The sequence below is a fragment of the Microcaecilia unicolor genome, chromosome 11 (assembly GCF_901765095.1).
Source record: "Microcaecilia unicolor chromosome 11, aMicUni1.1, whole genome shotgun sequence".
In the NCBI taxonomy this organism is placed as follows: domain Eukaryota; kingdom Metazoa; phylum Chordata; class Amphibia; order Gymnophiona; family Siphonopidae; genus Microcaecilia; species Microcaecilia unicolor.
This window is the reverse complement of record NC_044041.1, coordinates 60,614,750-60,638,782: the sequence shown is the minus strand read 5'-3', so window position 1 is coordinate 60,638,782 and position 24,033 is coordinate 60,614,750. Positions and strand designations below refer to the sequence as shown.

Genomic DNA, 24,033 nt, shown 5'->3' with positions numbered 1-24,033 from the left:
TAAACTTATAACATCAATCTTAATCGGTAATAGAGATTCTACCACATCACTGGAACAAAATAATTACCAACTACGACATATCACACTCTTTACAAAGTCACATCATCCAGTACTTAGTATATATCTATAATCTTTTCACTTAACTTATCTTCATTCCCGAATAGATGTGAAATGTTCATCCACAAATAAATTGTCAAGTGTATGTTCGTTGGTAACCCAAAGATACCAACGAACATACACTTGACAATTTATTTGTGGATGAACATTTCAACATCTATTCGGGAATGAAGATAAGTTAAGTGAAAAGATTATAGATATATACTAAGTACTGGATGATGTGACTTTGTAAAGAGTGTGATATGTCGTAGTTGGTAATTATTTTGTTCCAGTGATGTGGTAGAATCTCTATTACCGATTAAGAATTGATGTTATAAGTTTATAAAGTTATATAGTTTGATATAGTAAAATAAAATTTGTTTGAGAACTGATTTGTAGAATTAGGCTATAATACAGACCATAAATATTCATGAGAGAAATTTGCATTCACTGCCTGCATTGCATGCACATCTCGCTTGTGAATATTTATTGTAGATATCCTGAAAACCTGACTGGCTAGGGTGCCTCCAGGATCAGGTTTGGGAACCACTGCATTAGGCTACTCCTTCATTGTAAGGGAGAAATAAAGAATTACCCGTTGAATGGTTGTAAAAAGGAAAGGAAAGCCCCAAGCTAGTGCTACCATGAATTTTGTTTGCTACAAAACACTAAAGCTTTTGGAAAGTTTTAGTGTGGTTCTGCTGTATGTTAGGTCCTTGAAAGTAGAGTGACTGTTTTAATAAGGCCTTTGCAGGGTTGTCTCATTGGCCTATAGAAGGTGCTAGGCCCAGAACATTGAGGATCCAAGACTAGGATGACCTGGGATCATCACAATACCATGATCTTTCAGTGAGGACATCCACTTGTGAAGATCCACAAGGAATATTCTGGTCTCCACTTATCCTGAAGATGGCAAGAGACAGGAGTGAGGTGAGACTGTAGATTCAGAAAGCACCGAAACTGCCACAGAGACATGAGTGAAGCAGAACAGTGTGTTCAGGAAACTGACTGCCACAGAGACACTTGAGTGAAACGAGACTCTGCGGCAGTCTCAGTGTGTTTCTTGAACATACAGGCAGTGAGGTGAGAATGTCTCACTACTTCCTGAGACAATTATAGAACCACAAGTGAGAAAGTCCTAGGCACAAGCACTGAACAGAGACTTGAAAGGAGGAAGCTGGGGACCTTCCGTTTACTTATTTATTTAGCAAAGAGGCAGCTAAGATGGACAGAAAACAATCAGAGGAAATCCTGACTGTGTCCAGAGGGAAATGAGGAAATGTTAATACACCTGAAGGAAAGCATCACGCCCTGTTCACAATCTAATCTTTATCCACAGCAGCACAGCCAGGGCCATGGATCATCTGTAGAGCTGATACAAGGAAAGACAAGCGTGGGCTGGGCAGGGTAGGGGATGCTATGGACTTGTTCCTGCTGCCATTTACTTTTCAGCCGCTTTCTTCCAGCTCTCCACGTGCCTGTCATACACAATAACATCTGCCAGACTTCCTTCTTGGGGCCAAAATTCTAGAACATCTAATTTAACCTCACATTGCATCAGGGATAGCTTTCCACACACCCTCTCAGATCTTATTCAACTGTGCATTCAATTCACCCTCAATCCATCCACCCACTCTTAATTATTCCATTGCCTTTGTTAGCCATTTTGTCTCTCTATGGCTTCTGTTTTAAAAGCGTTTCCATATCTAAACAGTGGCATTCACAAGTGTAGATTTCATACACGTATAAATGGTGATCACAGGGATGCTGAGATTTCAAGGGGGCATGACTTTGGTTGGGCCAAAATCTACAGATGTATTGCTCATCTATGGTAAAAAAAATATATATATATATATTCCTGTTGGCTTTTGAACTAGCTCAGATTCTTGCAAAGGTTTTTACAAAGTGCTCATTTCATCCAGAGCTTTATATGAGGAATTAGAGTATAATGGTTAGTGCAGCAGGCTTTGATCCTGGCAACCTGGGTTCGACTCCTACTACCGCTCTCACTTAACCCTCCATTGCCCTACATACAAAACTTAGATTGTGAGCCCTCTAGGGACAGAAACGTTCCTGCATATAATGTGTATAGTGCTGTGTACATCTAGTAGTGCTACAGAAATGAATAGTACCAGTAATAGTAGTGATTAAGGACTGGAGAAGAAGCCTAATGGCTACAGCACTTTAAATCCCACTGCTGCGCCTTGTGACCTTGAGCAAGGTACTTAACCCTCCATTGCCTGAGGCTTAGATTGTGGGCCCTCCAGGGACAAGAAAATACCCACCATACCTGAATGTAACTCACCTTGAACCAGTGGTGTGCTGGAGCCGGCTCGCACCGGCTCGCAAGAGCCGGTTGTTAAATTTTCTTCCGGCTTGCGAGCCGGTTGTTGAAAATAGCGAGCTGGCTCTGGCTCTCCTCCCTCCTTCCTCCCTCCCTCCGGATCCGCCTCATCGCCCGCTTGTTTTTTGAATTCTTCGGGGCAGGCAATCTTGCCTGCCCGCTTCCAGCGCTGACTGTCCTCCCTTGCCGATTCGCCCTTTAAAAATGGCCGCCGAGACTCCGGCTGAAGTCTCGGCGGCCATTTTTAAAGGGCGAATCAGCAAGGGAGGACAGTCAGCGCTGGAAGCGGGCAGGCAAGACTGCCTGCCCCGAAGAATTCAAAAAACAAGCGGGCGGTGAGGGACTGGATCGGGAGGGAGGAGAAGAATTCACGAAACAACTCGGAAGGGGGTGGCAGGGGGGAAAAGGGAGTCGCTGCTGGGCATGGGTGGATGGAGGTGGTCCCTGGGTATGGGTGCATGCAGGGCAGGGGAGAGGAGGGTACACTGCTGGACATGGGTGCATGCAGGGCAGGGGAAGGGAGGGTCACTGCTGGACATGCGTGCAGGCAGGGGAGAGGAGGGTCACGGCTGGACATCTGAGTGCATCCAGGGCAGGGCAGAGGAGGGTCACTGGGTATGGGTGCATGCAGGGCAGGGGAGAGGAGGGTACACTGCTGGACATGGGTGCATGCAGGGCAGGGGAAAGGAGGGTCACTGCTGGACATGGGTGCATGCAGGGGAGAGGAGGGTCACTGCTGGACATCTGAGTGCATCCAGGGCAGGGCAGAGGAGGGTCACTGGGTATGGGTGCATGCAGGGCAGGGGAGAGGAGGGTACACTGCTGGACATGGGTGCATGCAGGGCAGGGGAAAGGAGGGTCACTGCTGGACATGGGTGCATGCAGGGGAGAGGAGGGTCACTGCTGGACATCTGGGTGCATGCAGGGCAGGGCAGAGGAGGGTCACTGGGTATGGGTGCATGCAGGGCAGGGAGAGGAGGGTACACTGCTGGACATGGGTGCATGCAGGGCAGGGGAAAGGAGGGTCACTGCTGGACATGGGTGCATGCAGGGGAGAGGAGGATCACTGCTGGACATCTGGGTGCATGCAGGGCAGGGCAGAGGAGGATCGCTGGGTATGGGTGCATGCAGGGCAGGGGAGAGGAGGGGAGAGAGAAGAAATGCTGGACATGGATGGAGGGGAGAGAAGAGTGAGGAAGGAGATGAGATGAGGGAAAAGGAAGAGAGGAGAAAAACTGCACATGGATGAAGAAATAGGCAGAAGCTGAGGACCAGAAATGAAGAAGAAAGGAGGAAAGAAATAAATGGAAAGGAAGCCCTGGAAACGGAGTTAAGAGGACAGATAGCAGCAGAATCGGATACTGGGCCAGCATGATCAGAAAAACAGTCACCAGACAACAAAGGTAGAAAAAAAATCATTTTATTTTCATTATAGTGTTTGGAATATGTTCACTTTGAGAATCAGGTGCTCAACATTAAAAGTTTATATTTATTTACTTATTTATGGCATTTTATCCCACATTAAACATGAATTAGATTGGAACCTGGGATCATTTAATTTTTTTTCCTGGAGAGAGTAATGCATTGCCCCCCCCCCCCCCCCCCCACCGGCTATAGCCAGCTCTGCAATTTTGGGGGGGTGCCGAGGTGGATGGGGGGCGCAGTGGTGGACGGGGGGGGGGGGGGGGGGCGCTGAGGTGGACTGGGGAGAGAGCCTGTTGTTAAAAATTTACCAGCACACCACTGCCTTGAACTGCAACTGAAAAAAGGCAAATAGAAATTCTGCCTCTAAAAAACAATTGTGACCACACTACTTAGCAATTTGCAGCCAATACTTAGATGTTTAGCTGGTCCCATTTTATAAACCTATATATCTGTTTCAGCTGAGGGGGGATATGACAGAGGTCTATAAAAATCTGAGTGGACTAGAATGGGTAGAAGTGAATCAATTTTTCACTCTTTCAAAAAGTACAAAGATCAGGGGACACTCGATGAAATTAAATGGAAATTCTTTTTAAAACAAATAGGACATATTTTTTTCACTCAAAGCTCTGGAATTCACTGCCGGAGGATGTGGTAACAGTGGTTAGCGTATCTGGGTTTAAAAAAGGTTTGGAAAAGTTCCGGGAGAAAAAGTCTATAGTCTCTTTTTGAGATGGACATGGGGAAGCCACTGCTTGCCCCGGGATTGGTAGCATGGAATGTTGCTACTAATTGGGTTTCCAGCAGGTGCTTGTGACCTGGATTGGCCATTGTTGGAAGCAGGATTCTAGCTAGGCTAGATGGACCATCAATCTGACCCAGTATGGCTATTCTTATGTTCTTATGTCCTTACACAGGAGAAATGTCAGTCTGATGCCATTCTTTTTTTGTAAAACGGTTGCTTTCGCTGTGCATGCTGAAAAATCCATGTGCACTCCTGAACTTCCTTGTACATATTTAAAAAAGGCTCCATGTTTGGTAGAGCTTCTTATGAAATATTACCAGAACTGAGCATGCCCTGATCAGGAAGCCTCAATTCTGATCTCAACCTCTGTATAGATTGAGACTTCACATATCCCAGCTGCACTTATCTCCTCCGTTGCCTGTTAAGATCTTTCATTGTATTGTGCTGAATTTGCATCATATCTATATTATATGAATATTCTAGTGTGCTGTTTTAATGTGTACATTACTGGCACTGTATCATATTCTTTTTTTATTGCATATTTTCTAAATCTTATGTATAGAATAATGCAGCAAGAAGCAAATAAACCAAGTCCAATTAATGAGTAGAAAGGAGAATCAGATAAGAAAAATGCTAGCAAAACAAAAGGTAATCTGCAAAAATACATTGCATAATTGCACCCAACAAATATTGGCCCATTATCTAAGCTTGGTATCGTTGTTAGATCACGGTAGAAATCAGCTGGTAGTAAATGCTGAGATGCTCATAGGAATATAATGGGCGTCTCGGCATTTACCGCCAGCTGATTTCTACCATGAGCTAAAAACACTACTGCAGCTTAGTAAAAGACCCCCAAAGTATTATACAAATAATCTCTTAACTTCTCTATCTAGCAAAAAGTATTCCAATCGACCTCCTGGCTCAAAAAAACTAACTTGAATCATTCTTTTTGGCTTTCTAATAATCTTCTTATCCTGAACTCCTCCAAGTAGGTGTGTATTTTATAATCTACATGTGTAGATTCACCCAACGCATAATTAAACTCTGGAATTCGTTGCCGGAGAACGTGGTGAAGGCGATTAGCTTGGCAGAGTTTAAAAAGGGGTTAGACGGTTTCCTAAAGGACAAGTTCATAAACCACTACTAAATGGACTTGGGAAAAATCCACAATTCCAGGAATAACATGTATAGAATGTTTGTACGTTTGGGAAGCTTGCCAGGTGCCCTTGGCCTGGATTGGCCGCTGTCATGGACAGGATGCTGGGCTCGATGGACCCTTGGTCTTTTCCCAGTGTGGCATTATTTATGTACTTATGTACTTAGTGACTCCGCCTGTGCTCCACCTAAACTCCTCCCCCAAACATCTACACTCTGGTGAGACCTCAGTTAGAATATTGTGTACAATTTGGAGACTGTACCTTCAAAAAGATAAAAACATGATGGAGTCAGTCCAGAGGGGCGACTACTGAAATGGTCAGTGGTCTTCATCATAAAGTATATGGGGACAGACTTAATTATCTCATTATGTATACTTTGGAAGAAAGGCGGGAGAGGGGAGATATGATAGAGACATTTAAATCAGGGCCCCCGAGAGGGGGGGCAGGGGGGACAAAATTCCCCAGGCCCGGCCACTGCAGTCCCAGTCTCACCCACCTGCCTTTGGCTCTATCAACTGTCTGCCATCGGGCGGGGCCTCCTGCATTCAAATCACAGTGCCTCACCTCTGTGTGAAAGCGCAGCAGCGGCAGATCGCCTCCCTTCGGGCCTTCCCTCCCTGTGTCCCGCCCTCATCTGATGTAACTTCCGCAAGGGCAGGACACAGGGAGGGAAGGCCCGAAGGGAGGTGATCTGCCGCTGCTGTGCTTTCACACGTAGGTGAGGCGCTGTGATTTGAATGCAGGGGGTCTGGCCCGGTGGCGGATGGAGGGGGGCTGTTGACAGGGCCAGGGGTGGGTGGGTGGAGACTGGGGACTGCAGCGGCCTCGGGGGGGGCAGCGGGGGGGCCCGGGAGCGGCCTTGCCCTGGGCCCGGCCCAGTCTCTTGGCAGCCCTGATTTAAATACCTATGCAGCATAAGTGGACAAGAGGCGAGTCTCTTTCAACTGAAAGGAAGTTCTGGAATAATTTCACAGAAAGCGGAGCATAGGATGAAGGTGAAAGGGGATAGACTCAGAAGTAACCTGAGAAAATGTTTCTTCATGGAAAGGGTGGTGAATTCATGGAATAACCTCCTAGTGGAAGAAGTAGAGACGAAAACAGTATCTGAATTCAACAAAGCTTGGTACAAGTACTAGATAAGCCATATGGTCTTTCTCTGCCTACATTTTCTATGTTTTTTCTATGGGGCATGTTTACTAAGGCACGCTATATGCGCATTAGCGCGTTAATGGTTGATGCACGTTAAACGCTAATGCACCCATAGGGATATATTGGTGCGTTAGTGTTTAATGCACCTTAACTTTAAAGGCAAGTTAAAACACTAATGCACCATAGTAAACATACCCCTATGTAAATTGCTTGCTGTTTGGCTCAATAACTGACCTCTCTACCCTCTCCTGCTCCTACTCTGCGTTGTTCCCCCATTCAACTAGAAGATCATTTAAAACATGTAGGTATTATTTTCTACCACAGGGGGTGTTCCCAGCAGTAATCGGCAGCGTGGCCACATTGGCGCACGCTGCATGAGTACAGCAAATACAGTGCGTGACCTTTTACCGCTATGTCAATGGGTGGTGGTAAGGGCTCAGGCAGTAAATAGCCACACGCTACTTTTAATTTTAGCATGGCCATTTACTGCCCCTATTTAAAAAAGCCTTTTTTTCTAGCTATGGTAAAAAAAAAAAAAAGGTCCGGCGCACACCAAAAACTACTACTACTACTAGTACAAATCATTTCTACAGCGCTACCAGTTGTATGCAGCGGGGACTGGTGATTGGGAGGCGGGGATAGTACTGGGCAGACTTATACGGTCTGTGCCAGAACCGGTGGTGGGAGGCAGGGCTAGTGGTTGGCAGGCGGGGATAGTACTGGGCAGACTTATACGGTCTGTGCCAGAACCGGTGGTGGGAGGCGGGGATAGTGGTTGGGAGGCGGGGATAGTGCTGGGCAGACATATACGGTCTGTGCCAGAGCCGGTGGTGGGAGGCGGGGCTAGTGGTTGGGAGGCGGGGATAGAGCTGGGCAGACATATACGGTCTGTGCCAGAGCCGGTGGTGGGAGGAGGGGCTGGTGGTTGGGAGGCGGGGATAGTGCTGGGCAGACTTATACGGTCTGTGCCAGAGCCGGTGGTGGGAGGCGGGGCTGGTGGTTGGGAGGTGGGGCTAGTGCTGGGCAGACTTATACGGTCTGTGCCCTGAAAAGGACAGGTACAAATCAAGGTAAGGTATACACAAAAAGTAGCACATATGAGTTTATCTTGTTGGGCAGACTGGATGGACCGTACAGGTCTTTTTCTGCCGTCATCTACTATGTATGTTACTATGTATTATAGACCAGTGATTGGGTTCGATTTTTTACATTTCTTCAGTCATTAGGTGTTGCTTTTTTGTCCTCCATCACTTTTGCTCTGTGCAAGTTTATCTTGATGATCATAATCAACAGCCTGTTGTTTGTGCATTTTTTCACCTCACACCAAGTTTATGGTGATGTGATCCTAGCTGGCTTTCCTCAGTATTCTCTTAAATGGCTTTGGTCTGTTCAAAATACAGAAGTCTTATGTCAAGCCAGCAAGTCAGACCATGTTTCACCACTTCTCTGTCATTTGAACTGGCTCCCAGTGGGTTTCCATTTCCAGTTTTTCTCCTGCTGACTCAGTATCATTTTTAAGGACAAGCCATCATACCTAGCCTCTTTACATGTCCTGTACAAACCAGGGGCATAGGCAGAACTTGATTTTGGAGGGAGCCTGGGTTTGGACTTGAGGGGGCCAAGCATTTTTTCTTCCCTTCCCCCCCCCCCCCCCCCAACTGCTGCATCATACCTTTGCTAGCGGGGAGGCTCAATCCTCACCAGCTGAAGAGATTTGCTGCTGGAGCTCCCACCTTTGCTGCCTGAACAGCAAGGAGGCTGGAGGCTGGCGGGTGCTCAAGCCTTTGACGCCAACCCTTCCACACATACTCAGCTTAATACAAGAACTGAGCATGCACAGAAGTGCCAGCATCAGTGGCTGGAATACCCCTCCGGCTTTCTTGCTGTTCAGGCAGAACAGGCTCCAGCCGCAAATCTCTTCAGCTGGCGGGACTTCAGTATCCCCACCAGTCATAAATGCTGTGATTTTGAAGGGGGCCAGAGCCCAAAGTGGGGGGGGGGGCCCAAGCCCCGAGGCCCTCCATGGCTATGCCGTTAGTACAAATCACTTTGATCTTTGAATAAATCTCTTTCTCTCCCTGCATTAGCTCTTGCTCGACATTCTGCGTTCTTTTTCCTGGTTCTTACACTGTGGAATTTTTTGCCCCTCCCTCTTCGTGCAGAACCCTCACGTGCTAAATCTAAAACTGCTCCTGAAACTCATCTCTTTGGCTGTGCTTTTCTGCCTTGAGCTTTATGCACAGTTCTGTCAGCTTTTCATAGGACTCCTGTATTCTCATATATAGGTTGCTTTTTCTTCTGTTTTTTTTTTTAATTAATATATGTACTACTTACATTATTCTATCAAATAAGAGATACAGAGTTTCTTTCTCTTGCTAAATTTTCTATTTTATGATATTGTAAACTGGTGCCTCACAAAAGGTGCTATATAAAGTATTAAATAAACCATAAGCGTTAAACCATTGTTGCTAGTACTATGATTTCCTTTGCCTATTTCCAAGTTTACCTCACTGTTTTAACAGTGTATTACACTGACATTTGGTTCTTTTACTATAGTTATGCTGGTGCTATAATGTAAGTTGCCCATGTCAAGCTATACCTGTTGTACACAACCATGGGGAAATCTCTTCATAAAAGTAGTTAACAAATCTAAGTAAATTAAAAAAAAAATTCTGCTCAGGGTTCTCTTGCAGTCCAAGTGACTCTGGTGATGTTATTAGCAATGCACGGAGTTGTGAGAACAGAAGAGTTTCTTAGTGGTCTAGGTTGCTCTCAAGGTCTGACTCATCATGGGATTATGAGAAGAACTAAAAGACATGTATCTCGTATGTACTGCTTTCTACCAGGAATAAGTTTGTGTTGCTGTTTTGGCACTTTGGATAGTGACCAACCATAACATTAATCTAGGAAGTGTGTTGGCAATTATAAAAAGCTTTTCTTTGTGTAAACAATGTACAGTGTATTACATATGGAAAATGTGCATAAGTATTGCCATACTGGGAAAGACCAAAGGTCCTTCGAGCCCAGCATTCTGTTTCCAACAGTGGCCAATCCAGGTCACAAATACCCGGCAAGATCCCAAAAATGTACAAAACATTTTAAATGGCTCTCATAAAATTGCACACATGTATACAAATAAGCACACCAGAAGATTATTCCTGCTCATCATTATCTGGTATGCATTTAACAAGTTATTTTGATCCTATTCCATCCAGTTGGCTTAATATTTCTACTCATGCTCTGCAACTTATAGCTTTAATCAGAATCTAACTGATGGATCCGTTCCAGTTAGTTGAAAGCAGGCAGCCATTTGACCAATACTAAAAACAAGGGGCACTTTAGATCCAAAAGAACCAGCCCATTATCATCCAATTTCAATTTTGTGTTTTCTTTCTAAATACTTGAAAAAAAATAGCTTTCTCAACCTGTTTCTGCACTGCACCCTCGCCAGTCCAGCTTTTGAGCTAAACGTAGTACTGAGACAATCCTGACTTCTCTGATGAGTGAAATTCATGCAAATTTTGGCAAAGGCCTCAACATTTTGATAGTCTCCTTAGATCTAATAGCAGCCTTTGATACGGTAAATTATCCATTACTTTTATACAAATTGAAATCATTGGGACTTTCTGGATAGGTTTTTGGTTGACTTTATATCTTCATGGCCGTTCCTTTGTTCTAAAAACATCACACACTAACTCCTATGACATCTATCCAATTACTAGTCGAAGTAAGGGCAAAGTGATCTAATATGATGAAGGGTGAAGAATGAGGAACAAAGAACTGAATCTGACTTTTTTTTAAAGAAAGCATAGAATGAAAAAGACCCCAAGGATTTTGACAGTGTCTGAATACAGGAGAAGTTGACCATCAATAGAAGGGGGAGGTGGGACTGTGATGCCTGTGTTAGGAAAGGTTATAGCTTCACATTATGTGATATTAAGAAAGAGCTGGTTATTTTTCAATCAAGATGAACAGCGCTAAGACAGGTATTGATTGTGGAGAGAGAGCTGAGGTGGAGTCAGTAACATGGAGGAGAATCTGAATGCCATCAGCATAGCAAATGGTAGACATCCTAGTTTCTGAATAAGTGTCAAGAGTGGAAAGAAATGGAAAGACATTGAACAAAGTGGGTGCAAGAGTGGACCTCTGGGGAACATCTCGGGCGACAGGAAAGGCATAGGAAACAGTGGTGGCATTAAGTAATTGAAAACCAGGCAAGAACTGCGCCACTGACTCCAAGAGAGTGAAGGCGGGACAAAAGAAGAGAGTGGTCTACCACGTCGAAAGCAGAAGAGAGGTCTAGGGAGATAACAATAACAGCATGGTGTTGATGAAGGGATACGCGAATAGTGTCATAGAAGGGTCTCAGTGTGGTGGTGGTGACAAAAACCAGATTGGTAAGGGTGTAGTGCATTAGTCTTCCTTCAGCTTGATAGCGTCCTCAAAAGTACTATCTTTTCCAATATTTTAGAAAAGATGAGAGATTTGAAATGGGACAGAAATTTGATGGGATAGATGTCAAGACCAGGCTTTTTCAGAGTGTGTTTCCAGGCTGGAAGGAACTGACACAGATTGTGGCTAGACTGCAGTAGAGAGATCACGTGGGGTGAAAGAAGAGGAAACAAGGTTTACAAGACGAGCTGGCCATGGGTCAAGTGAGCGAATGAGGGGTTAAGAGATCTGACTACTTTTGAGCAAAGAGATAGTAGATTAAAGGAGGACCAAGAGCCTGAGAGAGTTGAGGTAAGGGTGGAGACTTGGGAGGCAAAGAAAGGTCAGCTGAGGGGGAGGGGAAGGGGAAGAAGAGGATGAGGAGGCTACAGACTGACAGAGCTCATCAAGTTTAGACAGTTATGCTCCAGCTAGATTGTCTGGAGACGGCAAAGAAGGGTCATAAGATATGGAGGCAGTGTCAATAGGAGCTAATTCAGACAAAATGCGGTGAGCAATTTGTGGGTGATTGATAGCAGTGCCTATATGCTTCAAGAAGTAGACACCTTTGCTGCCCATGTTGCCAAACAGAGTTCCTACAGGGATAAGCAAAAAAACCATAAAGTAGTAGCAGTGCGGTGTCTGTGCCACTGTTTTTCAGCATGATGCAGGTAGCGCCAAAGGAGGCGGAGCTTGGAGGAAAACCAAGGAGTAGAGGATCGACAAGAGGAAGACGGAGGAATGAGGTGTACACAGTTGTCGAGAAGAATGCAGAGAGACAAGTGAAGGGCTGCAGCTTGGACAGAGAGGGAGAGCAGAAGAAGGGGGAGTAATAGTAGGGACCAAGGCGGAGAGGCAGTCAAAAGTCTGGTCGTTGAGGGGACAGGAAGGGAAAAGCGTGTTAGGAGGTTGAGGGCGAGAATGAGGGAGAGCAAACATAAAGGAAAGAAACAGATGGTCAGACCAAGGAACAGTAAGAGATTCGAGCGAGTCAGCTGGAATATGCAGTTGAGGGTGTGCGATCAGTAGTGGATCAAGAAGATGACGTGCTGGGTCAAGCTGGCGGCCATAGTGAAAGAGAGATAGGAGGCAGCCTCAAATCATGAAGGAGCAGGTTGAAGTCTCCTAGAAGTAAAAGAGGAGAAAAAAATAGTACAGCATTCAGAAGTAAATGCTGTTTGTCCGCAGTGAGTTCAAATCACAAGGGGGTGTGTGGCATTCCTAACATTTGGACATTTTTCTGCCGTAATGGAACAAAACAAAAACGTCCAGGACTAAAACTAAGATGTTATGAGCTAGACATGTTTTAATAACAACAAAGCCATAAAAAGGTGCTTAAATGTCCAGATGGCCACTGGAAGAATAAAGTCATGATCTCCCTTACTCACCTAGTAGTCACTGACCCCCTCCTACCCCCCCCCCCCCCAAGATGTGAAAGAAACAGTACATACCAACCTCTATGACAGCATGCGCTTCCCCCCTCCCAAGCGCATGCTCAGTTTTAGTGAAATTGAGCATGCACAAGGCTTCACATATGATCAATTTCATTCAAACCAAGCATTCACGTGCCATGGGGCGGAGAGCAGTGTGGAGGTTGGGTAAAATGTGCCCCCCCCCACCACCACTTTGGCCTCAGCCCTCCCCCACCCCCCCAAATTGAGGTCTAGCTATGCGCCTGTGTTCTACACATTTAAGTGGCTTATAAAATTAGCCGTATGCTGGAACATTCCAGCAGTGCTTTAAAACTGACATGATTTACCAATTGAACCTAGCTTGGGCCACAGATGTGTCTTAAGAAACACAAAATGCCTGTTTAATCTCACATTGCAGCTTCTGGGTTATGCCTCAGCATTCTTAAAAGCTTCAGTATCTCAAATCCAATCCAACTACTGAAGTCTGAAGCAAGCTGGGACATGAAGAGAGAGGTTTAATGGAAAGAAATGTGATTACAAAGCATACTTAAATTACAGTACAGTTTCTCTGCCAAACTTACTGTTTATACACAGAAATATTCAAACAATCTTTTAGGAGGTGATTGGTTAGAAATTTAAATGGAAAATTGGACACTGCTACAATTTTATGCTTGAGACCCCAGAATAGGACTCTTTTTAAATCTACACATGCTGAAAGGGAGAGTGAGTCCCTCCATATGTGCTAGTTTCAGACGGAAACAATGAACTCTCCCCTCTGTGCTGGTGGCAGAGAGGGTTGGCAGGCTCGCCCATGGATCTCTTGGCCTATGCTACTGTCAGAGAGGGATGATAAACCCTTCTGGTCTGTACTAGTGTCAGAGGAGGGGGGTGATGAACTCTCCTGGTCTATGTTAGTATCAGAGAGGGATGTCACACTCTCTCGGTCTGTACTACACAGTGATTGAAAAAAAAAGGGAACCTCTAGATTTAGTCATCTAACGTTGTTAACAGCATAATTTAAGCAAATTTGGGTAATCTGTACCAGAATAAATGTCAAGAAACATTATAGTGCTCATTTTCAAAGCAGATGGACATTTTTTTTAGGCATTTTGAGGCATCCATCTGCTAAAAAGATCCAAATCCCGATTTTGGAAAGTCAGAATTTGGATGTTTCGCATTGAAGTTCATCCAAATGGTAAGGGGGTGCATTTTGGACAGACCTAGGAAATGCCCAAAAGTAGGATGTCCAATAGTGATTTTGAATGGGAAGAAAAGTCCATGTCTAAGAAAAGAAGGGCGTTTTATTCTAGTCCTGTTTCTCGGATTTTAGCCTTATTCATGAGCAGGCTTGATTATTGTAACTGTATCTAGGAATATCTCAAACTGTGCTCAAGCGACTCCAAAGGCTTCGGAATATGGCTAGTCACCTTTTGTGTCCTCTTTGAAAAACCGATCACTTAACATAGTGTTTAAAAGATCATCATTGGCTTCCAGTTTGTTTCTGTGTTCAATTCAAGACTCTTCTATTGAGATTTTGAGCTTTCCATCAGGGTACTCCATCCTATCTTTACACTTTAACTCTTCCCTACTCCCCAATGCGAGTTTTGAGATCACTAAACCATCATCGTTTGGTTTTGCCTGAGCCCCGTGCAGCCCGGATAGAGAGCAGTCAGCAGAGTGCTTTCTTTTTTTGTCACTCCGTCATTGTGTGGTGAACTCTCCTTGAAAAAGTTTAAGTCTCTGCTCAAGGCCTGGTTGTTTGAACAGGCATATGACATTATGAATCGGCGAGTATTGGCCAGCGTGGTCTTTGGCAACAAGTGAATGGAGGTTATGCATTGATTATTTGGTATCCTTGTTTCACTGGTATGTTTCTTTCCTATTTTTATTGTAGTTTCTCTTCTGTTATCTGTGATTTTAGTTTGTAAAGTGCTTTGCCCTGTTAGCCACTTAAAGTTGTTTGGAATAAATAAATAAATAGACTTAATCAACACATGATTGACACTGCAGTATGACAGTGGTGTACACATCTTTGTGTTTGTATGTCTGCTCAGGGAGGACATTTTCACTGAAATTCACATTATCATTTCATTGTAGAAATAGCTCTTTGGTACTAATCAAAAAAGGTCACATAAGTTTTTGCTAAATGTTTTCTGGACAACTGTTATGTTTCATTCACATTTTTGAGTCTTGTATTTGATAAGGTATGTGACAATAGCATTAGGATGTGGAAAGTTGTACTGTTATTGCTTTCTATTCAATATATTTCTGCATATGTACTGAAATTTTGATTTAAATAGGTGCCCAGCAATGGCGTAGCCATGGGGAGCCTAGCCCCCCCCCCCCCCCCCCCCCCCCCCCACACACACACACACACTTTGGGCTCAGGTCCCCTTCAAAATTGTGGCGTCAGATGCATGGCTGGCGGGGATGCCCAAGCCCCACCAGCCAAATAGATTCTCTGATGCAGCACTCCTGCTGAAGCAAGGAGGAAACTAGGGTGCTCCAGTAGCTGGTGCCGACACTTCCACACATGCTCAGTTTTCGCACTGAACTGAGCATGTGTGAAAGTGCCAGTGTCAGAAGTTGGCACTTGTCACATCCCTGCGCATAACTCTTGTTCATAAATCACTTCAGTACAGGATTATTTCTTCACAAAACTTTTATTCTCACTCAAACTTGACTTGTGAAGTATCAAGGCCTTGATACTTTTACAAGTCAAATTTGAGTGAGAATAAAGTTTTGTGAAGAAATAATCCTGTACTGAAGTGATTTATGAACAAGAGTTATGCACTGGGATGTGATAAATGTGTGCTGAGTACCCCCGCTTATCAAGGATCAAACTACTTGAATTTGATTCATCACAGTGTCGGAAACTGGAGCACCCTGATGGTTTCCTCCCTGTTTCAGCAGTAGTGGCTCTGGCAGAGAATATCGTTTGCTGGCAGGACTTGAGCATCCCTGCCAGCAAAGTGTGATTTGAGAGGATGGAGAAGAAAAACTGACAGAAAATAACCTGTGCTACTGTTAGAGAGGTCCAAGGATCTCCTGATTTATGCCAGTGTCGAGAGGGACAATGGTTTCTCCTGGTCTGTATCAGTGTCAGAGGAAGCCATGGACTCTCCTGCTCTATACTAGAGTCAGAGCAGGTCTATGGACTCTCCTGGTTGGTGTTGTCAGACACAGGAAAATGGAGTCTCACTTTCCTGGTTCATGCTAATGTCAGACATAGGACGATGGAGTCTCATTCTGTGGTATCCCCCAGACTGAGGGAAATCATAACAAGAAGCAACAAGTCAGTAATTAATACCCATCTATAACCTAAGCAATAGATTAATTGTAGTCATTTTATGAATTATTGCAAAAGCTAACAAAATGTACCACATAAGTTTAAGGGACTTTAAACTAGATTGAGGGTTGTTGAGAATGTTCTATTTGTAAACAATTTTCAATATCTTTGACATCTCAACATCATTAAGATGCAGGCAAAAGTCAATCCACTTGAAGGGGACTATCCATGCTTTCACCCTTGTATTACTATCTACCAGTTGGTGAGAGGCTGTATGTGTGTGCTTGATGCAAAGAGCTGCTGTCCCTTAGAGCATGAATCTAAGCTTGGAGATGCTAAGGCAGACAGAGAAGTACATAAAAAAGACATTTTCAGAGACACTGTTCTAGTCTCATAAAGCATGCACATGCATTATGATCTGGACAATAAAACTTAATAGTCCAACATCTACAAGGAAAACTCTTTTTTCCTTCTGAATTTCAACATTTTATTGCAAACTAAGTATGAACAATTTATTTACTACATACGGGAGCTGAAACTAAGCCTTTCATTCTCAGGACAAGAATCTTTGAACTTTATTGTAAAGAGGTGGAAATGGAATGCCTGAAAAATGGGCTGATTTATAGTAGACATGAAGTAATGTAGAAAATAAAACTGAAGAAATTGGGAAGTTGGGCAAAAAGAAAGTGAGTGAATGACTGTGAAAAGAGAGTCTGCTTCCATGGATGAGAGGGGCAGAGCAGGAGGAGAATCTGCCTTGCAGGAAGGAGGCTAGAAGACCCACAAAGCTAGAAGATAAGGAAAGGGACCAGTAGGGTTAGTAACTGAGACTAGGGCACAGTGCATGTCACTAAGGGGGCCTTTTACAAAGCCATGCTAGTGTTTTTAGCTCATGGTAAAAATCAGCTGGCGGTAAATGCTGAGGTGCCCATAGGAATATAATGGGCGTCTCTGAGTTTACCGCCAGCTGATTTTTACCGTGAGCTAAAAATGCTAGTGTGGCTTTGTAAAAGACCCCGTAAGGCAGGTGTGTCAAATATGCAGCCCACTGGGAAGTTCTGTGAGGCTCACATCATAGTATCTAATGTGCCTACTAAATTTAACAGTTGGTTAATTGCATAATGTAAACTTAGCTCCTAAGTATGTAATGGGGAAATAGGAGGGATAATATTGTAGTGATGACATATAGGAAATTTTGTCATGTTAAATAAATTGTGTGTTAGCTATACGAAATGGTTTTTCTTTTGTTTTGTAATTCTCCAGGGACTGACTGGATTTCTTGTATATCTGTGCACAGAACTTATCTGTATACTTTATTATTGCCCTCCTGGGTTGCCCTTTGGGATACACTTTGGCTAAACGTCCCATTGTAGCTTCCTCTATACACTGTTGTACATTTTGGAGTAACCTCAGGTGCTGGTATCTTTCCTTCATTCATCATTCTCCTCACCGTGACTCGACTCAAAGGCCAAGGCTTCTGGGGTATAACGTTTCACACGGTCAGGTTGTAGGGTATTGACATACAGATTGCTGCCACATACATATGCTTGATGACTTCTTTATAGTTTTTACAATCTTTAGCAAGGTGATTCAGATGAAGAACAGCATTTATAGCAAATTTCTGTAATTTTTGAGCGATTTTTTTGTGTTCTTTCAAGGATTTCTCTCTAAGCCCATGACATTTTCATAAAGGATGAGGTTTCTTGGGCAACGGAAACTGTCAGTTTGGCCCTCTTTTTCATTATTAGATAGGGGAAGGTCAAAAGGTGTAGATGCTGTGGTCAACACTTCTGTTTTGTGCACAAATACGGGTTTCCTTGTGTTGCTATACTACTTAATTGGCCTTTCACTTTGGAGGTAGCTGACCTTGTTTACTTCAGGTGTATCAAGCGAGAAGCTTAGATCATTTCTCCTGTCCACCAGATCTTGAATAAACTTTGAGAAGATTGCAAATGGAGGGAAGTTCCTTTGTCTCTTTTGTACATTGTGCCATATGAGCAGCACTTCTTCCTTAGATCATATGTGAGCTTTTTCATGACTGGCTTTATTCCACGAGACATCTTCACGTAGAACCCTGGGAGATATGAATCAGTTATGGCCACCTCCATCTCCTAGAGTCTCCCAGTTCTTGCAACTTGTAGTTGTCTTTGCTTGATATTTTTGGAATCTGTATATTTAACACATTCTCAATAGCTTCTGGGCTGCGATAGCAATGTTCAAGCCTTCTCTCCATTTCAGCTAGTCCCTTGGATGGGTGATTCATATCTGAAGATTTTTTTTACATTTTATTTTCCATTTAAGAAATGAAACAAGCATAATCAGCTTAAGAGAAAAGAGTTGCATCGCTTCATATAAACACTTCAAAGAAATATTCCAAAAGGAACACCAAAGAATATTTACAATGTAATTCTATAATAGCACAAATAGCTAAGAAAAAAGAAAAGATAGTTGGTAACAACATCAAGAAAGAAATTAACAAAGGAAAAGGAAGCTGCTTGCAGTGTTGTAATATATAATGCTAGACCATCATAAAATAGGTGAGGCTAGAGCCAATGGAACAGAAGTAACTTGTGCATCAATAAAATTCTGCAATAGATTTGAGTCAGTAAAAATATAAGTGTTATTTATCATGTTTAATAAAATATTTGCATCAAACCTGAAGAAGAAAACATTAGTGCTTAGCCAAGAAAGCCTTGCACCTACTTTACGTAGCCCTGGATAAATCAGAAAAAATCCTCACAATTTGACTTAAAAAACTAACATCCTTATCTAGAAATACAATCTCAAAACCCAATTCCTATTTGGTTAAACTGAAAAAGTGACAATGAGAGTAGCTTTAGTAGATAAAATTGACTGTGACCCTTCCAAAAAGCCAGTTACAACAATATTGCCCTGGTCTCTCCTCCCATTGCCACTTCTGTCTCCAGAAACCTGCATGTCTATATAGAAAGCCCTGGTTAAAGGAGATTTAGCCATGTTCCTTGAGGAAAAGTCCATAAGCCATTAATAACCAGATAGACTTGGGAAAGCCACTGCTTATCTCTGGGAGTGAACAACCAGGAATAGATCTCTCTTTGAGATCTTACAGTTACTTTATAGTGATCCAGATTGGCCACTGTTGGAGCCGGGCTTCTGGACTTTGTCAGTCTTCAGTCTGATCTTATGTTTTTATGCCAGTATCAGGCACAGGGAGATGGGTTACTGGATTTTCTCAAACTAAAATTTAAAACTTCAATATAAATTTGAAAAGAGCAGCAGCCAGGAGGATGGCACCAGTAATAGCTTCTGGTCCTTTGAGGGAGGTCCATATCTGTGTAAGCCAGACCCTTGGCTCAGTTCAATTTTTTTCTTCTTCAGGAAGAGAGAGTGGCCTGGGCCCAGCCTGAGGAAGATCCTGTGCTATCCTGTCCATAGATGATAGCCTTATCTCACTTATCCCTGTTTCAGCTCTACATGAGATTACTGCTCTTAGAAGTAGGTTGGCAGCCTGGGCATTCGGAAGGGGGAAGGGATCTGTGAGAGGGTAGAATAAGCAGGTCTCTTCTCTCTCCTGAAGGGGGAGGGGAGGTGGTTCTTCCTCAAACTAAATGCCTCAAAGGGTTTTAGGTACCATTTTTATTAATGTTATTTGTAGAGTGCTACAAAGTGTATACAATGCTGTGTCAGTGTGTAGTGTTAATACATTATTATTTGTAACTATAAGGTGTACGCAATGCTTAACAGAAACACATAAGTGACAGTCCGCTCCTTGGCGTTTACCATCTAGTCAAGATAGAGAAGACATAAAAAAGAAACAAACAAATATGAGGGCTGGAGTTAAGATCAGGGGTCATAGCTGTGATTAAGTGAGGAAGGAGCAGGACTGTACCAAGCTATAGCTGCAGCCCATTGGTGTCCTCCATCCTGCCCGTTTCACCAATGCCAATGAGAGAGGTGGGGGGCTGGGGGTGATTTTTGCGCCCCTCCATATGTGTACCCTGTGCGGCTGCAGCATTCACACAGGCCTTGGTACAGCACCGGAACTGATCTATCTTGGGAATTAATTTAAGGAAACAACCATGTGAAGCTGGTGAGAGATTGTTCTTATTAATTTCAGACTCCTGTGAAGCAGATTCCAGTCCTAACTACCTCCTCCCTCCCCCACTGACCTTTCACATCTAGTTAAACTGGGTCAGACACAAATAACTTTATTGACATGACAATTCTACCTGTTGTCAAAGTAAAACATTTTCCCCTATCATTAATATAGCAGATAAATGGATTCTGTGTAGTACTGTGGACCGGTTCTGTGTTACAGAAATCATGTGTGGATTTCGGTCAGCACAGACATGAACTGCTTCCGTGTTATAGAGACTCACATGGGCCTCATGCAACACAGTCATGAACCAGTTCTGTATCACAGGGACACACATGTAGACCCCATGCAGCACAGCTATGAACATGGCTTTTTTTGTGGGGGTACTTGGGGGTACTTGGGGGTACTGAGTACTGGCACCTTTTCCATTGTCTGCTAAAATTGACCCAGGGACCCCAAGTATTAATGAAAGAACTCAGGCTCTACACACCAATTCTGCATTGTCATAGGTTCTGTGACTGGTTGCAGGGGGCCTGGCTATTGTGGGGTGGATCCCTCAGTGATCACCCCACCCTTGAAGGGTGGCCTAGCATTGAGTAGCGGCACCTTTTTTGCTAGAAAGATGCATTGGCTATGAATCAGTTCCGGGCTGGCCCCAACCACTGACCAACTGTATTCTTGGCCCCACTTTTCTGCCCTGTTTTCAGTAACTGCTGACTTATATAAATGAGACCCCGCAATGCATTTCTGTATATGGCCCCACATTCTTCTGCATCCCCCTTGGGCCATCCCTCAATCAGTTCTGTGTCTCAGCACTTTGTACAGCACAGCCAAAGTGATACAAAGTAGAGAGACATTTCATTTAATTTCTACCAGGTGCCTTTTGTGTGAAAATGACTCTTGTGAGCAGTGGCATAAGTTCAAATGAAGAGCCCCAGAGCAGGAAGGACTCACCTCAGAACAGATGACAGAGGAGAGATTACAAGCCCCCCCCCCCCCCCCCCCCCCCCCCCCCCCCCCCCCCCCCCCCCCCCCCCCCACTGTTTGGGTGGAATTTTAACCACTACTACTGACTAAAACTTCCAGAGGCTTTACTGCAATAATTAACATTAATCCTCTAAACCCACTGCCGCTTCTGTTTTTCTCACTCACCTTCCTCAGCCTAGGATGAGTAGTAAGAGAAAATATCCCAGAATGCTTAAAGACCCAAAGTCAGCTGACAATCATTATTCAGAAGGGGCAGATCCTGGTTTTAGCTTCTTCTTACACAACATTCAAGGATTATTTCACTTTTGAAAGTCTAGAAACAAGTGGTGGTTAGGAAGCCAAGAGCTGTTGCATATTGCATAAAACTAATTATTTACTCACTGGTCTCCCTCTCCAGGGCTTTATCAGAAACAGATACACTTTTAACGACAAAGTGAAGATGTGAAGAAATCTGAAATGCCATGGAAGGATGATACTGAGATCTAGTTCTGGGTTTTAGAGAAGGAAATAAAACGTCCATAGTTGCTCAGAGTAGTGTCATTTCTTGGTTATTACTAGTTGTCACAAAGATACAAACGGGGGTAATTCTAGGAGGAGCTGCCTGCTTTTACACAGCAGAAAGTAGTGTAAATGGCAATTTTCACTGATGTGTAATTGTGTACACACATTTGAGCGTGTCTAATTTGCATGCACACTTTAATTGGATAATGAACTAATTATTGGCACTAATTAGTTTTAATTGGAATATGAATGCAGAAATTTAGGTGCGGGATTCATGCCTAAATTTTACACGTGATCTGAAAAAAGGAGCGCAGAAATAGGAGGGTGGGACGGGGCCGTTCCTAAAATGAATAGGCATTGTTATAGAATAAACAGGACATGCGTATAATGTAGGTTCATACATTTACACCACGTTCCAGATGATGCAAATGGATGCACCTATAGTTATTCAAAATAAAAAGACTCTATTCAGCAAAAGCTTCTATCAATGACACAATAATAAGCTGAAAGACAATTTCTTGATCGTGCCTCTGCCATAATGTTCTAGTTACCCTTATTACTAGAAGGAGGAAAAGACCTGAAATGTCCTTCGCTAGGAAACACTAGAGACAAGAAAGAAAGAAAATATTGGAAAAATTAAAATAATTTAAAATTTAAAAAAAACAACAGGAGTTTTTTTTTGACCAGTGATATGATCAGAGTCCTATATGAGCTGGCATTAAGTTTTCATGCTTGCCGCCTAGTGAAGGACATTTGAGGTCTTTTCCTCCTCCTAGAACATTGTGGCAGAGGCACGATCAAGAAATTGTCTTTCAGCTTATTATTGTGCACCTATAGTTAAGCATGATTCCCAGGCAACTAACTTTAAGCAGAGCTTTTTTTCCGTGCCATATATAGAATTCACCCCTTAATGCATAAATGACCAAACAGCATGGACCATGATTTAATGGTAAAGCAATTTGCTGGTGTGTGCATAAATTATACCGATCTATCCTTTAGGCACATACATACTAACTTCTAGGTGCAGGCAGTTACACGGCTATAGGGCAGGTGTAAGTGATCATGCCTCAATGTACTTGGACTTTCACCCAATTGCGTGAGTAGTGTCATAACCATTATCTGTAGTGGGCACCATGTTAGAGAATTATAACACAGAAAGCATCCCCCCCCCCCCCAAGTAAAGCCCTGGTGGCCCACAAATCAACTCCCCCCCCCCCAACCTGGTGGTCTAGCGGCCCTCTTCCCCACCCCCTACTCTCAAAATGCCATGACAGAACATTGTAAGCCACATTGAGCCTGCAAATAGGTGGGAAAATGTGGGATACAAATGCAACAAATAAATAAATAAATAAATAAAGTGGGTGTTTGTCAAAGCTCCATGCAGACATCATACTAATATATAAAGACTGACTACAGCATGAACAACTGAACAGCAGATCTTTATTAGAATCCCATGCAGGCATCATGCTTAAACATGTAAAACATGAACACAGCACAGACAACTGAAAAGCGAATCATCAGATCCTGTGCAGGCGAGAAAGTTCCAACAATTGTAAGGTTACCTAAGGAATAAAACACAGGAATAACGTACAACCTGGAAACTATAAACTAAAAACCAAATTGGTTAAAGTTTGTCTGCAAAGAAGAAAAGTTAAGTGTGTGAAGGCGGCGCTGTAATTAATACCTGCGCCCCTCTTTTTAAAAGAATAAGAGATCCTAGCACCTACCTAGCGATGTCCGAGCAGACTCCAGAGTCCGCAGCCACAGCCGCGTGCGGGAAGCCCCCGGAACAGATGTTCCTGCGGGTCAGTAGGGCGACCAGGGTCACCACCGCGGCCAACACCGCCAAGACCAGCAGCACTAGACAGCACGTCCAGCCCCTGGACACGGCCATGCTGAGGCTGCACTGGGATTTCTGCACTCTTCTCCCGAGTCCTCTGATCTTTGTATCTCCTCGGGGGCTCTGTTCTCTCTATCCCTCTGCAGGGACTTTCTTGTTTTGCTCTTATCTCTCTTTTTCTCCACCGGGGGGTGGTCTCCCCTGCTTGGGAAGTTGGTGCCGAAATGCTGCCTCTGCTGCGTGTGTCACTCAGCATTGGGCGCACAGACAGGCTACACGAGATCCTACTTTCTCTTTTTTGGCAGGACACAGTTTTCCACAAAAAGAAAACTTAACTGTTTAATGGCCGCTTGGTAGACGCTGAGGAGGCGTAATCATTCGACCAAATGCAAAAGGCGTGAACAGGACCGAAGATCCAAAATTTTGAGGTGAACTGAATTAGTTATATATATAAAGAGAGAGAGAGACTGGTGGAAGGTTTGTTTGTTTTTTTCCCTCACCAATGACTGTATGAACACCTTCCCATAGCGAGGTGAAATTTCTGAGGTCCTTTTCTCCACTCGATTCTTTATTTGTGTTGCACAG

General features: G+C 43.7%; 1 protein-coding gene across 1 annotated transcript in view; it reads right to left on the bottom strand.

The window, feature by feature from the left end:
- Positions 1 to 23,737, bottom strand: part of GGT5 (gamma-glutamyltransferase 5) — a 107,565-nt gene extending 83,828 nt beyond the window's left edge. The window contains exon 1 of the mRNA XM_030218115.1: positions 23,336 to 23,737. Coding sequence (XP_030073975.1) covers positions 23,336 to 23,502 — 167 coding nt within the window. The 5' untranslated portion in view covers positions 23,503 to 23,737. The remainder of the gene's footprint in view (positions 1 to 23,335) is intronic.
- Between the last annotated feature and the right edge of the window lie 296 nt (positions 23,738 to 24,033).